At 44.5% G+C, this 17,863-nt stretch overlaps 1 protein-coding gene across 3 annotated transcripts in view; it reads left to right on the forward strand.

Moving 5' to 3' along the window:
- The first annotated feature begins 305 nt into the window (after positions 1-305).
- Positions 306-17,863, forward strand: part of LOC137221762 (protocadherin alpha-C2) — a 172,225-nt gene continuing 154,667 nt past the window's right edge. Inside the window, exon 1 of one of the 3 annotated variants that reach the window (XM_067731971.1) lies at positions 306-2,806. In XM_067731971.1, coding sequence (XP_067588072.1) covers positions 416-2,806 — 2,391 coding nt within the window. In that variant the 5' untranslated portion in view covers positions 306-415. Of the gene's footprint in view, positions 2,807-6,748; positions 9,555-13,440; positions 15,954-17,863 lie in introns of those variants that run through there. The other 2 variants (XM_067731970.1, XM_067731966.1) reach the window with 2 other exon arrangements.

Here is a 17,863-nt window from a genome sequence, read left to right on the forward strand (position 1 = left end):
TCAAGATCTGTTTCACAACAATGTGAATATACTTAACATACTAAATTGTATACTTAAAAGTGGATGAGATGGTAAATTTTGTTATATGTTTTTAACACAATTAAAGGGGGGAATGATATATTTCAGAGTTTAAAATAAATATTTTCCCTAAATGAAAGCTATCAATAAACTTAGACTAGACAATTGTTTAATTTTAAATCTACAGAATAAATAGTAGAGCCTACATTTTGGCCACATGATGTCGCTGTCTACTACAGTGTATTCTGTAGGAAGAAAAATACCCAGGGCCCTCTTGTCACTCCAGAGAGACAGAACAGTAAGAGAAGCAGCAGGACTTGAGCAGAGACTAGAGGACAATATTTAAAATTTTGCAAAATATGATATTCTATTTTGATCAACTCGCTGAGTATTGGTGATGGTGTCTTCTAAGAGTAGGGGCGGAGAGGTCGGGTGTCTGCTGCTCTCGCTTCTGCTCCTCGCTGCAGGGGAGGCCAGGAGCAGCCAGGTCCACTACTCCGTCCCCGAGGAGGCCAAACACGGCACCTTCGTGGGCCGCATCGCCCAGGACCTGGGGCTGGAGCTGGCGGAGCTGGTGCCGCGTCTGTTCCGTGTGGCGTCCAAAGGCCGCGGGGACCTTCTGGAGGTAAATCTGCAGAATGGCATTTTGTTTGTGAATTCTCGGATCGACCGGGAGGAGCTGTGCGGGCGGAGCGAGGAGTGCAGCATCCACCTGGAGGTGATCGTGGACCGGCCGCTGCAGGTGTTCCATGTGGAGGTGGAAATAAAGGATATTAATGACAATCCGCCAGTATTTCCAGTGACAGTAAAGACTATCCGGTTTCACGAATCGAGGCTGCTTGACTCGCGGTTTCCTCTAGAGGGGGCGTTTGATGCAGATGTCGGAGTAAATGCTCTTCTCTCCTACAAGCTCAGCTCCAGTGAGTTTTTCTTTCTAGATATACAGACAAATGATGAACTAAGCCAGTCTTTGTCTCTTGTGCTGAGGAAATCTCTGGACAGAGAGGAAACTGCTGAGATTAATTTGTTACTGGTGGCTACTGATAGGGGCAAACCTGAGCTCACAGGCACCGTTCAATTGCTTATTAAGGTACTAGATGTGAATGACAACGAACCTACTTTTGACCAATCAGTTTACAAAGTACAATTGTTAGAGAACATCGCAAAGGGATCCTTGGTGATTAAATTAAATTCTTCTGATGCAGATGAAGGATCAAACAGCGAGATTGTGTATTCATTTAGTAGTGATGTGTCCCCCAATATAAAGACCAAGTTCAAAATAGATCCCAGCTCAGGGGAAATCAGAACTAAGGGACAATTAGATTATGAAGAAGTGAAATCTTATGAGATTCAAGTCATTGCGTATGACAACGGGACTCCACCAATGTCTGGGCACTGTAAAATTTCAGTAAAACTTGTGGACATCAATGATAACACACCAGAAGTCTCAATCACGTCTCTTTCACTTCCCATCCGAGAGGATGCTCCGCTGGGAACAGTCATCGCCCTCATCACGGTGTCTGACCGCGACTCCGGTGCCAACGGGCAGGTGACCTGCACCCTGACCCCCCATGACTTCTTCAAACTGGTGTCCACGTTCAAGAATTACTATTCGCTGGTGCTGGACAGCGCCCTGGATCGCGAGAACCTGGCGAACTATGAGGTGGTGGTAAAAGCACGGGACGCGGGCTCGCCTTCCCTGTCGGCCACAGCCAGCGTGTCCGTGGAGGTGGCCGACGTGAACGACAACGCGCCCGCGTTCGCGCAGCCCGAGTACACGGTGTTGGTGAAGGAGAACAACCCGCCCGGCTGCCACATCTTCACGGTGTCGGCTCGGGACGCGGACGCGCAGGAGAATGCGCTGGTGTCCTACTCGCTGGTGGAGCGGAGGGTGGGCGAGCGATCGCTGTCGAGCTACGTGTCGGTGCACGCGGAGAGCGGCAAGGTGTACGCGCTGCAGCCGCTGGACCACGAGGAGCTGGAGCTGCTGCAGTTCCAGGTGAGCGCGCGCGACGCGGGCGTGCCGCCTCTGGGCAGCAACGTGACGCTGCAGGTGTTCGTGCTGGACGAGAACGACAACGCGCCCGCGGTGCTGCTGCCCGGGCCGGGTGGCGGGGCGGGCGCGCTGAGCCAGCTGGTGGCTCGGTCGGTGGGCGCGGGCCACGTGGTGGCGAAGGTGCGCGCGGTGGACGCGGACTCGGGCTACAACGCGTGGCTGTCGTACGAGCTGCAGCCGGCGGCGGGTGGCGCGCGCAGCCCGTTCCGCGTGGGGCTGTACACGGGCGAGATCAGCACGACGCGCGCCCTGGACGAGGCGGACGCACCGCGCCATCGCCTGCTGGTGCTGGTGAAGGACCACGGCGAGCCGGCGCTGACGGCCACGGCCACCGTGCTGCTGTCGCTGGAGGACAGCGGTCAGGCGCCCAAGGCCTCTTCGCGGGCGTCGACGGGCGCCGCTGGCGCGGAGGCCGCTCTGGTGGATGTGAACGTGTACCTGATCATCGCCATCTGCGCGGTGTCCAGCCTGTTTGTGCTCACGCTGCTGCTGTACACGGCGCTGCGGTGCTCGGCACCGTCCAGCGAGGGCGCGTGCGGGCCCGGGAAGCCCACGCTGGTGTGCTCCAGCGCGGTGGGGAGCTGGTCTTACTCGCAGCAGAGGCGGCAGAGGGTGTGCTCTGGGGAGGGGCCGCCGAAGGCAGATCTCATGGCCTTCAGCCCCAGCTTACCTCAAGGTCCAGACTCAGCAGAAGAAAGGCAACAACTCTCGGAATCAGAACAGTTCGGAAAGGTGAGTCTTTTAATTTTTTTTTCTGTCGGCTCTAAAATTGTTCTATTTTCTTTGTTCTCTATGATTCTATTAATTTTTAAAATTAATTATCATTGGAGTACGGTTGTTTTACAACGTTGTGTTAGCCTCCACTGCACAACAAAATGAATCAGCCATACACATTCTATTATTTTGATTCATAGCTCTGCTTTCATTTTGTATCATTATCTTGTACAATATATGGTGTGAATTAGAAATCAATTTCTTGCATTGAGAAGAATTTAAATGCTTTTCTTATTTTTACATTTTGGATTTTCCTTAATTAAATCTTGCCATGAAAAATAGGATTAAAGTATTGAGAAAACACTTCAGCAAAATTTGAAAACTTAACATTACGTGTAAATATTTTTTCTCAAATTAAAAAATCACAATTGGAAAAAATTTAAAGAGGATGATTATGGAATACATATTTTCAATTTACACCATCCATTCTGTCAGAATATGTTGGGAATTTCCTAAATTATTCTTTTGATCAAGAATTCATTTATCGGGCTTCCCTGGTGCCGCAGTAGTTGAGTCCGCCTGCCGATGCAGGGGACACGGGTTCGTGCCCCGGTCCGGGAAGATCCCACATGCCACGGAGCGGCTGGGCCCGTGAGCCATGGCTGCTGAGCCTGCGCGTCCGGAGCTTGTGCTCCGCAACGGGAGAGGCCACAACAGTGAAAGACCCGCGTACCGCAAAAAAAAGAAAAAAAAAAAAGAATTCATTTATCTTTATCTGTTTATTCAACAGTTAATATGTTAGTTTTTCTTTTCATGTATTTTAAAGCAGCCTGAACAGATTTTTAATGCCTAGCATCCAAAGTATATATCATAACTCATTACAACACATGACATCACTTAGAAATCATTGCTAATCTTAGGTATGTCTTTCAGTAGTAAAAAGATTTCACATTTGCAAAATCCTTAGAGTTTTAAGGCACAGTAGAGAGTTTATTGAGAAAAAATATCTCCCTCAATTTTGTTTAATTAAAAAAAATTTGTTTTTAAAGTCACATTGTGGGGTGGCCAGGTGGTGGGACTTTTTCTTCATACAAGTGGAGAGTACTTTAACCCAGTCTTTATGTTAGTGGGGGTGCTTAGTCACGCTTAAAGTATATCACTGGACTAATGTATGCAGACCTCCCACTGTGCAGAGATTGACCACCTTCCTTTGGTACCACACACTATGCCCGTGATAACATTTTCCAAGACTGAGCTCACTTAATTTCACCTGGCAGCAACTATATTCCTAATGATGTTGGGAGTTTTTCCAAAAGGCAAAGACTGGCATTGAATGACTACATTTTCATTGGTAACTACTATGTTGGGTAATTAAAACACTAAACTTGATGAGTAAATAAGTAAATGTTATACTTGGAAGGGAAATTAAAAACACTTTTTTTTTTCAACAAAAGGAAGATGTCTTGGGGTGAAATTACTGTCTTCTACTAGTCTTTTGTCGTTACTTATTTGCTGGTTTATTTCCTCCCAAATGATGAATTGATGAATCATGAAATAACTTCCACTAAGTGATCTTAGCTTTAGCCATTTCACAGATAGGCCAGAATATCAATTTCTATCTGGGATCTGCTATTAAAGGAATTGAGGAGTTTGGTGGGGAAATACTGAACTTTATTTAAGGATAATCTCTTCCTGTGGGAAATATATTAGTGCCTTAGAGTTGATAAGCCTCAAAATACAGTGAATACATATTTCCTGGGAATCAGAAAAGTTCATCTGAGGCTTTACAGAGAAAAACAAATGGCTGAAGCTCTTTCTTGGGATGAGTCATCCCACCTAGAGTACTATAGCTACTCACCACCTTCTTGAGACTAGTGTACAGAAAGTGTGAATGGTCAGATGGAATCTGTCCTACTGGAAGTCTGGCTACTACATTTCTACTCTAGGTAAATGGTAAGATTTAAAATTATATCCAGGTGTGCCCATATCTCCAGGAGTCACAATACATCACTGTATAAATTCTTGATTTCTTATTCCTTATTTACATTTTCTTGATTCAGTTGCCAAAAGAGATGTCTAAGTGAGAGTAGATATTATTCACTGATACCTTAACCACACATTAGCACAACTTTAAACTCATATAATTCCTTTAGTATTAACTTCATCTCATAATAATCATTATGGAATCTACTCTGTTATAAATTCCCTGTGCCATTCCAATTTGCAGATAGTATACTCTTAAATGTCATGAAATGTGAAGTATTACAGTAAGTTGTGAAAGCCATCTCAATATGAAGTCCATGATATTTAAAACTTTTTAATTTTGTCTCTCATTTTAAAACTAGCTACTACCTTTCAAGATCCATCAAAGCACTAACTGGCATATTGATATCTTAATTATTTCCTAGATATACTCTTTTCCAAAATAATTCTTAAATGTTTACTTTTTAAAAAAAGATTTCTTGATGTGGACCATTTTAAAGTCTTTATTGAGTTTGTTACAATATTGCTTCTGTTTTTTATGGTTTTGGTTTCTTGGTGCCGAGGCATGTGGGATCTTAGCTCCCTGACCAGGGATCAAACCCACACCCCCTGCATTGGAAGTCTTAACCATTGGTCCACCAGGGAAACCCATTAAATGTTTACTTCTTTTTCATGAACTAGTACAAGAGAATCAATTAGAAATTATCTGTTTGATATCAACAAATATCATTAATGTAACTTACCTCTTTACTTATATTCTTGAGAAAGTTAATTTAAAATATTCACTTATTTATACATTAAAATTTAATTGATAATTTATTCTATTCTAAATGTGAATGATAAAATATGAGTAAGTTGCAATGCAGTCTTGCATTCAATGAGTACATGGAAAACCTGGTATGAAAACTTTTCTCCTAATATTTAAATCAAATTTTTGTTTGTTTGTTTTTGGCTGCACCCTTGGCAGTGGAAGCACGGAGTCCTAACCACTGGAGCACCAGGGAATTCCCTTAAAGCACACGTTTGATTTCATTTAAAAAGAGTAGGACTATAAGCAAAAATCTGGGCATTCTCTTACCTCTCTAAATTCAACCTCTTCCCATGAATTTTCTTTGCTCAGCTTCCAAATGCTCAGAGAATGCATGCCTTTTACTAACTTTACAGAGACATTTAGTATATTTCATTGCCTAGTCTTACATGTATTGAGTGAGTCATATTCCAAAGTTACTTTTCTCTCTTTAATAATTGGTTAAACACCAATTATTACAAGTAACAACTTTTTAACAAACTGGAATCCAGAAATTCATCCAGAGTGGAGATTATTAAAAACAGAAGCATTTCATATTGTGAACATGTTAAGATATACAGGTAAATTGAAATGTACAAGTGATGTGTAAATTTAAAAAACTAATATACTTTTCCTTGGTATGATGTGAATATAACAAATATCCAAACACACAGTGTTTTCATGCAACAAAAACCAAATTTACAGAATAACTGCACTGTAAAAGACTGACTTGTGGCATCTTTATGTAAACAGTTGAGACAGCTAACAAAGATGCAGTTGTTGGATAAAGGACACAGGAGTGGTTCGTAGACATTCTACAAAGTAAGAAACATATTTTATAAATTAACGATTGCCATAGTAATGTAGAAGTAAAATTTTCAAGGTCTGTTGTTTTGATGGTTACAAATATCAAAGACCCGATTTTTCTGTAAAATGTAGACTTTGTGGCCAAGTGGTTAATGTCATGAGTCTTGAATCATATTGAGATCCTACTCAACATCACCAGTTAATATTACTTTTAAGTTACTTAACCTGTATGCATTTCCACTTCACTGTTTGTAAAAAGTGAATCATATTAATACCTACCTCAGAGGGTTGTTGTGAGAATTTAATGGGCTAACCCTATTAAAACAAATGAAATAGTACTTGTCACATCGGAAATATTTCCAAAAGATGTCCACTACTGTTATAATAGTAATCACTATTTTACTATATTTAACTATATGCCATGGATTGGCCTAATTTAAAGTCATGAATTAGCATAAAAGTTCTAAGGATATATTTTGATAAAATATGAAGACTTTGAGGAGTGCTCGAAGGAAATTACAGGGAAAAAAAATGGGGGAAAGTTCAATGGAAGGAAAAAAAGGTAAATACATTTATTTAATACTTACACATTTAGCCACATGATGTCGCTGTCTACCGCAAGGTATTTCACCACAAAAGATATGCAGCATTTATTACGTACTAAGATGCTGGTTTTCCTCACCATCTCTTAAATACGTGCACGGAATGATTAAGAAATGAAAAATAAGGAACTAGAAATATTTAAAAATTTTTGATCGATGCAAAAGCGACCCAATATTTGGAAAAACGCTTGCAATGGTATTTTTCTGGAGAGAAGGTCAGGGAGTCTGGCGACTACTGCTTTCGGTTCTGCACCTCCTATTCTGGGAGGCAGGGAGCGGCCAGGTCCATTACTCTGTCTCCGAGGAGGCCAAACACGGCACCTTCGTGGGCCGCATCGCCCAGGACCTGGGGCTGGAGCTGGCGGAGCTGGTGCCGCGCCTGTTCCGGGTGGCGTCCAAAGGCCGCGGGGACCTTCTGGAGGTAAATCTGCAGAATGGCATTTTGTTTGTGAATTCTCGGATCGACCGGGAGGAGCTGTGCGGGCGGAGCGTGGAGTGCAGCATCCACCTGGAGGTGATCGTGGACCGGCCGCTGCAGGTGTTCCATGTGGAGGTGGAGGTGCAGGACATTAACGACAACCAGCCGGTTTTTCCAATGGCAGTAAAAAATTTGTTTATTTATGAATCGCGGCCGCCTGGTTCTCGGATTCCGCTAGAGGGCGCATCAGATGCAGATATCGGAGCTAATTCGCTATTGACCTACACTCTTAACTCCAATGAATATTTTACCTTGGATGTTAAAAGAAATTATGTGGAAATTAAATCCCTTGGACTTGTGCTGAAAAAACTTTTAGATCGAGAGGTCACTCCTGAGCATCACTTACTTATAACAGCAGTTGATGGTGGGAAACCAGTACTCACTGGTACTATTCAACTGAAGATCACCGTTGTAGATGTAAACGACAATGCCCCAGAGTTTGAGAGCACGATCTACAAAGTCAGATTATTTGAAAATGCACCAAACGGTACCCTAGTAGTGACTGTTAACGCCTCTGATTTGGATGAAGGGATAAATAAGGACATTGTGTATTCTTTCAATACAGACATGTCAGCAGATACTTTGTCGAAATTCCACATAGACCCTGTTAATGGATACATCAGTGTAAAGGGTAACATAGATTTCGAGTTCACTAAGTTATATGAAATCCAGGTAGAAGCAACAGATAAAGGAAATCCCCCAATGGCAGATCACTGCACGGTTGTAGTGGAAATTTTGGACACCAACGATAATGTACCTGAGTTGGTTGTCAAATCACTCTCTTTACCTGTATTAGAAGATGCTCCACTAGGAACGGTAATCGCTCTGATCAGCGTTTCCGACGGCGATTCCGGTGCCAACGGGCAGGTGACCTGCACCCTGACTCATCATGTACCCTTCAAGCTGGTGTCCACCTTCAAGAATTACTATTCGCTGGTGCTGGACAGCGCCTTGGATCGCGAGAGTATGGCCAACTATGAGGTGGTGGTGACCGCGAGGGACGGGGGCTCGCCTTCCCTGTCGACAACGGCCAGCGTGTCCGTGGAGGTGGCCGACGTCAACGACAACGCGCCCGCGTTCGCGCAGCCCGAGTACACGGTGTTCGTGAAGGAGAACAACCCGCCCGGCTGCCACATCTTCACGGTGTCGGCGCGGGACGCGGACGCGCAGGAGAACGCGCTGGTGTCCTACTCGCTGGTAGAGCGGAGGGTGGGCGAGCGATCGCTGTCGAGCTACGTGTCGGTGCACGCGGAGAGCGGCAAGGTGTACGCGCTGCAGCCGCTGGACCACGAGGAGCTGGAGCTGCTGCAGTTCCAGGTGAGCGCGCGCGACGCGGGCGTGCCGCCTCTGGGCAGCAACGTGACGCTGCAGGTGTTCGTGCTGGACGAGAACGACAACGCGCCCGCGGTGCTGCTGCCCGGGCCGGGCGGCGGGGCGGGCGCGCTGAGCCAGCTGGTGGCTCGGTCAGTAGGCGCGGGCCACGTGGTGGCGAAGGTGCGCGCGGTGGACGCGGATTCGGGCTACAACGCGTGGCTGTCGTACGAGCTGCAGCCGGCGGCGGGTGGCGCGCGCAGCCCGTTCCGCGTGGGGCTGTACACAGGCGAGATCAGCACGACGCGCGCCCTGGACGAGGCGGACGCGCCGCGCCATCGCCTGCTGGTGCTGGTGAAGGACCACGGCGAGCCGGCGCTGACGGCCACGGCCACCGTGCTGCTGTCGCTGGAGGACAGCGGTCAGGCGCCCAAGGCCTCTTCGCGGGCGTCGTCCGGCGCCGCGAGTGCGGATACGGTGTTAGTGGATGTGAACGTGTACCTGATCATCGCCATCTGCGCGGTGTCCAGCCTGTTGGTGCTCACGCTGCTGCTGTACACGGTGCTGCGGTGCTCGGCACCGTCCAGCGAGGGCGCGTGCGGGCCCGGGAAGCCCACGCTGGTGTGCTCCAGCGCGGTAGGGAGCTGGTCTTACTCGCAGCAGAGGCGGCAGAGGGTGTGCTCTGGGGAGGGGCCGCCCAAGGCAGACCTCATGGCCTTCAGCCCCTGTCTTCCACCGGGCCCCATTAGTGGGGATACAGAAGAGCAGACGGATGTGAAGGTTGATCTTCCTGCTAAGGTGAGTAACTTTTAAAAATCCTTTCAAAACTGTCTTTGTTTTTAATTCTCAACGTTACTACTCCTTTGGAAACATTTTAATAGTTAATTAGTCTTGTTGCTGTCAATAGAGTTTTCAAGGTATTGGTTTTGTGGTTAAAGTGTTTGAATTTCTTGTGACTAATGGCTTTGAACCGAATCAGCAATAAATGGTAAGACCCATACTTGCAGGTTTTTAAAAGTCGCTGTAGAATTATTTTATTGCTACAAATCTGGATAGAAACAAAATATATTCTCCAGGGTAAATTGAATTGATTAGAATATTTGACTTAAACTGTGGTATGCTAATACCTGCACAATGCTTCAGTAACTTATGACACTTTTTATTGGAAATTCCTACTGGATGTTAGTCCAAATGTCACTGACACTCTTCCTTTTTATTATGCTTTTACATATTCAGTTTCAAGCATTAGATTATTAAGCCTGTTGTCTCCTATAGAGCCTCTTTTACTCACTTATCCATTTATCTGTATTCTCAGTTCCTTCTTTCTACTTGAACATGATTGTTTTAATTTTTGTGCTCACATTTGGCAATACTGTGTATTGTTGCTAGTTTTCCAATTGGGTTAAAAAAAAGTTAGAATAATAAATTTATTGCTTTTAGAATTGTATCATTTTCTCTCTTCTGTTTCTCACTACTTTTTATTAGTAAACATTAAGAAATCAATAGGAAGTGAAATTTTAATACTCTTTAGTATATCATAATTTAGAAAATATTGCGTTTGAAAGAATATTATTAATCTTGTTAAGAAATATTATTTTCTATCTGAACAGTGTAGAGAAAAATACTGTATACCTCATTTTAAAACTATTCAATTAGCAAAACTTATTTATTATTAACCTCTTTTACATGCAGTATTAATGATGCTAATGTCCAAAAAATTCAATAAGTCAATGTTATTACTGGTGACCCTCCTCTGAATACCAACCTATTAATGTGTGTCATGTAGCAAGTACAAAGTTCCAAATAACTGGAAGTGAAATTATTTTCCATTCATTCCCCTATTTGGTATTTGGTCAGTTACCCTAGTAAATAGTTGGTCTCCCATTGAAGTTTCTTTGCCACTGGAAACCAAAGCTTAGGTATGTTAGTGACTGGAGAATGGGCAAGTATTCTAAACCATTAGAGACAAAAATGAAGATATCAACCTTGCTCCGGTGTATTCCATTCTAATTGTGTGGAATACTTTTCCACACAAGTTATGTACTACAACTTCCTACTTCCTTGTTCAAGTTTCCTTGGTGAAACCTGATTAATACTCAATTACATTGTGGGATAGGCCAACATATAAAATACATAATCCTCCTTTTTTCCACTTCCATTTCCTCTTTCTGGCACTGTCCTTTGTGGCCTCCTGTCCATCAAGTATGAGCCACAGCATGTCCAACCTCAGTTCACTATTTATTTTATTAGGTATCATTTTCATCCTATTGTGAATAATAGGGCCATCCAGAGTTCTTGTCTTCCAGGATGTGGGACTTCAGTCTTCAAATCCAGCTCCCCTCTTCAATTTCTTTTTTTTTTAGTACAAATGGGCATATAGTTTTATTTTTTAAATAAATTTATTTATTTTTGGCTGCGTTGGGTGTTTGTTGCTGCGCACGGGCTTTCTCTAGTTGCGGCGAGTGGGGGCTACTCTTTGTTACGGTGTGCAGGCTTCTTATTATGGTGGCTTCTCTTGTTGCGGAGCACGCTGTGCTCTAGACATGCGGGCTTCAGTAGTTGTGGCACGTGGGCTTCGTAGTTGTGGCTCACAGGCTCTAGAGCACAGCCTCAGTAGTTGTGGTGCACAGGCTTAGTTGCTCCCCGGACCAGGGCCCGAACCCGTGTCCCTGAATTGGCAGGCGGATTCTTAACCACTGTGCAACCAGGGAAGTCCTCCTCTTCAACTTCTTGACTAACATGATTCTCAGCTAATAAGACATTTTAAAGACTTTTGAGTTCTTCCCTTTAGAGATGTGTTGTCTCTATACCCGTTAAATAGTGAATAGCTCCCAAATAAATATCCTTTCTATTCTTTTGCATACCTCATCTATGCATTTAATTACTTGCAAAATAAAGTAAATGGACAGGGAGTCCTTTTCACTTCCTTTCAGTGTGTTTGATACTAATCCTTTTGCACAAATCTGCAGTTTGGGTACTGGAACAGTGAAACTACTTTGATTTATGTTTTAGTTCAGAAAAAATGGGGGGGCAGTGTGGCTTTTCATAGAATGGGAGCCTAGAGCTATTTTCACTAGATTGATTTTTTTTTGTCTTAGACAACTATGGAGTAAGAGGTTTATGAACATAAAAGTCAAAGTTTTAAAATAGCTACCATCATGTCCTTCTATATTGTTTTGTGTGTGTCAGGAAAATATATTATGCTCTATTATTTGGGAATTCTTTATTGACCATTAGAACTATTAATGTCTCAAAGATCATGATTGCCAAGAACTGGAATGAAAACTAAGCTAAAATCCAGGTTTTCAATATGGAAATTGAAATATACCTTAAGTAGAGCAATGTCTAAGGAAAATATTTTTGTATCTCTGGAAAATTATAGAGGTTGCTGAGATATCATATTTCTTAACTAGCTGCATGACCACCTTAATTTAATGCATTTTATTAAGCAGTTGAAGAAAACCAAACCATTCTATAGTGTAAATGTTCAGCAAATATTCAGTAAGTATTCTGAGCTATTAAACAATTATAACACAAATATTCTCTTTAAAAGTTTATATTTCAAAAATGGAGGATTAGACACACATACCCAAATACCTACAAAAGAGAAATTAATGTAATAAATGTCCCAAGTGATTTTATCTAGACGCTATAGTATAAAAGAAAATGAAGATGCCTGCCCAATTGGCTTAATCATGAAAGTCTTTGTTGGTCAGGGAAGTTTTAACTTGTTATATAATGGGGGAAACTGCTTTGAGAAGAGTTCGGAAATGATGGATATTACTTAGGCAGGGAATGAAATGAGTATATCTGTTTCATGAAAAATGTTATTGGAAGCAGGAAATTGTCCACTTTGACTAAAATATATGAGTGCTCTAGGAGAGGATACAAGTTGAGACATATTAGATCCTGGAGAACAAGCAAGCATTTATAAACTGTAAGAGACAAAATGAGAATACCCATCTTGCTCATGGGAGGTGAATAGGTTCCATTGAATAAAATTATCTGGAATACTTCCCAACACAAATTATATACCAAAACATCCTGCTTCCTTGTTAAAGCTTCCTTGTCCACAGCAAGGAAGACTTTCAATTAAGTGCTGATGGTCTTTGCTTCCTTTTTCAAACTTTTTTGATATTCTCTTTCAATGACTTATTTTGGAGATCAGAGTTTTCCTAGAGCTTAATTCTCTGAAATCTTCAACACCGGGAATGTAAAATCCAATGATGAAGAGTGTGTCATCATTAATAACTACCTTTCATCACTCTCAGGAACACACACACACACAAAACCTGTCATGAATTTCCTAACCAACACTTTACCAATTGTATATTTGCAAAGTGCTATGTTAACTACAGTTCGGTCTCTGTAAACACTTAAAACTTCTATGAAAAAAGTATTTCCACTGAAGTGAAAGCTGCTCCTGTGGTGAAACTAAGGATCCCAATAAATCAGTGGTGCAAAATGTGTATCTCAGTGGTGCAAAATGTGTACCCCAGTAGTACAAAATGAGATTCTATTCTCCAAAGGCGGAATGGATGAAAGAATAATTAAGACTTAAGAGTATGCATTTCCAGAATCTGTTACTTACGGTTTGGAGCCACATGATGTCGCTCTGTACCATAAAATTGATCCGATAGAGCGAGAAAGAAAGGAAAAAAATCCCTCCTATTCTTACTGTAAAGAAGCTGCATCCACCATCCAGATGCTGAAAAATGGAGGATGCAGTGGGACTGGACTGAACGGGCAGGAGATATCTCTTCATTTTGAAACAAGACCCCCTTCATGAGAACAAAGCACTGCGGGCTTGAGATGGAGTTTTCCTGGGGAATCGGCCAGGAATACCGGCGTTTGCTGCTCTCACTTCTGTTCCTTGCAACCTGGAAGGTCGGGAGCGGCCAGGTCCGCTACTCCGTCCCGGAGGAGGCCAAACATGGCACCTTCGTGGGCCGCATCGCCCAGGACCTGGGGCTGGAGCTGGCGGAGCTGGTGCCGCGTCTGTTCCGTGTGGCGTCCAAAGGCCGCGGGGACCTTCTGGAGGTAAACCTGCAGAATGGCATTTTGTTTGTGAATTCTCGGATCGACCGGGAGGAGCTGTGCGGGCGGAGCGCGGAGTGCAGCATCCACCTGGAGGTGATCGTGGACCGGCCGCTGCAGGTGTTCCACGTGGAGGTGGAGGTGAAGGACATAAACGACAATCCTCCTGTGTTCCCGGGAACACAAAAGAATCTGTTTATGGCTGAATCCAGGCCGCTTGACTCTCGGTTTCCACTAGAGGGCGCCTCCGATGCAGACATTGGGGCCAACGCTCTGCTGACTTACACACTGAGCCCCAGTGACTATTTCTCGCTGGAAAAACCATCCTATGAAGAGCGAGTAAAACGTCTTGGTTTAGTATTAAGGAAACCTTTAGACAGAGAAGAAGCCCCGGAGATTTTTTTAGTGCTTACCGCCTCTGATGGCGGCAAACCTGAGCTAACTGGCACCGTTCAGTTACTCGTCAAAGTGCTGGACGCCAACGACAACGCCCCAGCTTTCGACAGAACACTCTATGAAGTGAAATTACTGGAAAATGTTCCTAATGGAACGTTGGTAATTAAACTTAACGCCTCAGATTTAGACGAAGGCTTGAATGGGAATATTACATATTCATTCTCAACTGATATTTTACCAAATGTGAAATCCAAGTTCTACATAGATCCAATTACTGGAGAAATTATGGTAAAGGGATATATCGATTTTGAAGAAAGCAAATCCTATGAAATTCTTGTAGAGGGCATTGATAAGGGGCAGCCCCCACTTTCTGGCCATTGTACAGTTATGGTGGAAGTTGGCGACACCAACGATAATGTCCCAGTAATGGAATTCAAGTCCTTGTCCCTCCCAATTAGGGAAGACGCTCCACTGGGCACCGTCATCGCCTTGATAAGTGTGTCCGACCTTGACTCCAGTGTCAATGGGCAAGTGACTTGCACCCTGTCGCCCAGTGTTCCCTTCAGGCTGGTGTCCACCTTCAAGAATTACTATTCGCTGGTGCTGGACAGCGCCTTGGATCGCGAGAGTGTGGCGAACTATGAGGTGGGGGTGACCGCGAGGGACGGGGGCTCGCCTTCTCTGTCGGCCACAGCCAGCGTGTCCGTGGAGGTGGCCGACGTGAACGACAACGCGCCCGCGTTCGCGCACCCCGAGTACACGGTGTTCGTGAGGGAGAACAACCCGCCCGGCTGCCACATCTTCACGGTGTCGGCGCGGGACGCGGACGCGCAGGAGAACGCGCTGGTGTCCTACTCGCTGGTGGAGCGGCGGGTGGGCGAGCGAGCGCTGTCGAGCTACGTGTCGGTGCACGCGGAGAGCGGCAAGGTGTACGCGCTGCAGCCGCTGGACCACGAGGAGCTGGAGCTGCTGCAGTTCCAGGTGAGCGCGCGCGACGCGGGCGTGCCACCTCTGGGCAGCAACGTGACGCTGCAGGTGTTCGTGCTGGACGAGAACGACAACGCGCCCGCGCTGTTGCTGCCTGGGCCGGGCGGCGGGGCGGGCGCGTTGAGCCAGCTGGTGGCGCGGTCGGTGGGCGCGGGCCACGTGGTGGCGAAGGTGCGCGCGGTGGACGCGGACTCGGGCTACAACGCGTGGCTGTCGTACGAGCTGCAGCCGGCGGTGGGTGGCGCGCGCAGCCCGTTCCGCGTGGGGCTGTACACGGGCGAGATCAGCACGACGCGCGCCCTGGACGAGGCGGACGCGCCGCGCCATCGCCTGCTGGTGCTGGTGAAGGACCACGGCGAGCCGGCGCTGACGGCCACGGCCACCGTGCTGCTGTCGCTGGAGGACAGCGGTCAGGCGCCCAAGGCCTCTTCGCGGGCGTCGACGGGCGCCGCTGGCGCGGAGGCCGCTCTGGTGGATGTGAACGTGTACCTGATCATCGCCATCTGCGCGGTGTCCAGCCTGTTGGTGCTCACGCTGCTGCTGTACACGGCGCTGCGGTGCTCGGCGCCGCCCAGCGAGGGCGCGTGCGGGCCCGGGAAGCCCACGCTGGTGTGCTCCAGCGCGGTGGGGAGCTGGTCTTACTCGCAGCAGAGGCGGCAGAAGGTGTGCTCTGGGGAGGGGCCGCCCAAAGCAGATCTCATGGCCTTCAGCCCCAGTGTACCTGACTCTGGGGACAGAGAGGATCAGCAGCCAGCAACTGAGGATTCTCTTTCAAAGGTTAGTGTATAAATATCCTTTATTTACTCTGAAGTCTCATATTCTTTAATTTTAAAAAATTTATTTATTTATTTTTGGCTGTATTTGGTCTTCGTTTCTGCACGCGGGTTTTCTCTAGTTGCGGCTATCGGGGTCTACTCTTCGTTGCGGTGCGTGAGCTTCTCATTGCGGTGCCTTCTTGTTGCGGAGCCCGGGCTCTAGGCACGCGGGCTTCAGTAGTTGTGGCACACGGGCTCAGTAGTTGTGGCAACTAGGCTGTAGAGCGCAGGCTCAGTAGTTGTGGCAACCGGGCTTACCTGCTCCGCGGCATGTGGGATCTTCCCGGACCAAGGCTCCAACCCGTGTTTGCCGCACTGGCAGGCGGATTCTTAACCACTGAGCCACCAGGGAAGTCCCTCATATTCTTTAATTCTATCAATTTCTTCTTAATTAAAAAAATTCTCAGAACCAAATTTCTCTGAATTAAATGTTTACTTCTTACATACCTTTTTAAACTAAAATCTTTTAGAATTACAGGACACTAAGGCAATACATGTTGTTTTGTTTTTATTCTTAATTATTCAATGCATATTATAACTAGTGTTATAAATTTTGTGGTTACTATCTTCACCTACTTGTTTTCAGTTGTAATCAGCTTTTAGAGAGCATTTTCTTGTTATTTGCTCATAATACACTGAAAAGTGCACAGAATGAATATTATAGCTCTATCAGCTACTTGGAAGTGAAAACTTCTATTACCTCCACTCCAGAAGCCACTAAAATGCACCTCCCAAATATCTTTCCCCTCTTTCTCTCCCAAATGTAGCCACAGTTTTAACTTTATAAATGATTTTGACCTGTTTCCTAAATTTTATCTGAATGGAATTGCACAAAATGTGTTATGTGTGTGCATGTGTTTGTGTGTTCTTCATATTTATCATTCACCATTGTATGGAATAATCCATATTGCCATATGTACTTGGAGTTCATTTAATTTATTATGTTCTCTGGTACTTTGTTTTATGAATAGGGTGTGAGTTATTTGCTCCACTCTTGAGAATTTTACATTATTTCTCTTTATGTCTATTTCACATATTTCTGCCATCAATATATTTGTAACATTTTCAATGTCCGTGTACACACTTTTCTCTATTATTTAGCTACGATCGAGATTAGTGGAACATAACCTATGTACGTATCTTCTTCTTTAATTGATAATGTCAATCAGTTTCACCAAATGCTTTTACCTGTTCACACTCATGCTAGCACTGTATGAATTCCTATTCTTCTTCATCTCCACAACTTGGCATTGTTAGTTTATTTATATTGTTGCCATTTTGCTGGATGTGTTTATGTTTCTTGATTTGTAATTGAGGTTGAACACCTTTTGGTGTTATTATTATTGGCCATTTTTAGATCCTATTTTGTGCAGTAGCTGTTCAAGTCTCCTACCTATTTTTCCTATGCTGTTGTATTCGTCTACTGATTTTTGAAATTTTTCATATACTGTATATAACCCCTTTCTTGATTTTGCACTCTTCTACACTGTGCCTTCTCTTTTCGTTCTTTTGTCCTTTGGTGAATAGAAATTTTTTATTTTAGTTAAGTTCAGCTTATCATTCTTTTCTTCTTGATCCTGTTCCATGAAGATAATTTCTTGTGGTGTCTTTTGTTTAATTGGTCACATTACATATACAATCCATTTTGAATTTTTTGTCTTTGTTGGGACATAGGGGTCAAGATTAATTTTCCCCAAGGATATTCAACTGAAGCAAGACCACTTGAAAAAGATGAGTTCCACATGTTTTATAAAACACTTTTCTGTTATATAACCATGGTCTTTTTGTTGTTATTGTTGTAATCTATTTGACTTTTTTTTCATTAATGTCATGTTGCCTCTTCCATTTCCACTTAAATTTGTATGTAAATTC

The sequence above is a fragment of the Pseudorca crassidens genome, chromosome 3, assembly GCF_039906515.1.
Source record: "Pseudorca crassidens isolate mPseCra1 chromosome 3, mPseCra1.hap1, whole genome shotgun sequence".
Classification (NCBI taxonomy): domain Eukaryota; kingdom Metazoa; phylum Chordata; class Mammalia; order Artiodactyla; family Delphinidae; genus Pseudorca; species Pseudorca crassidens.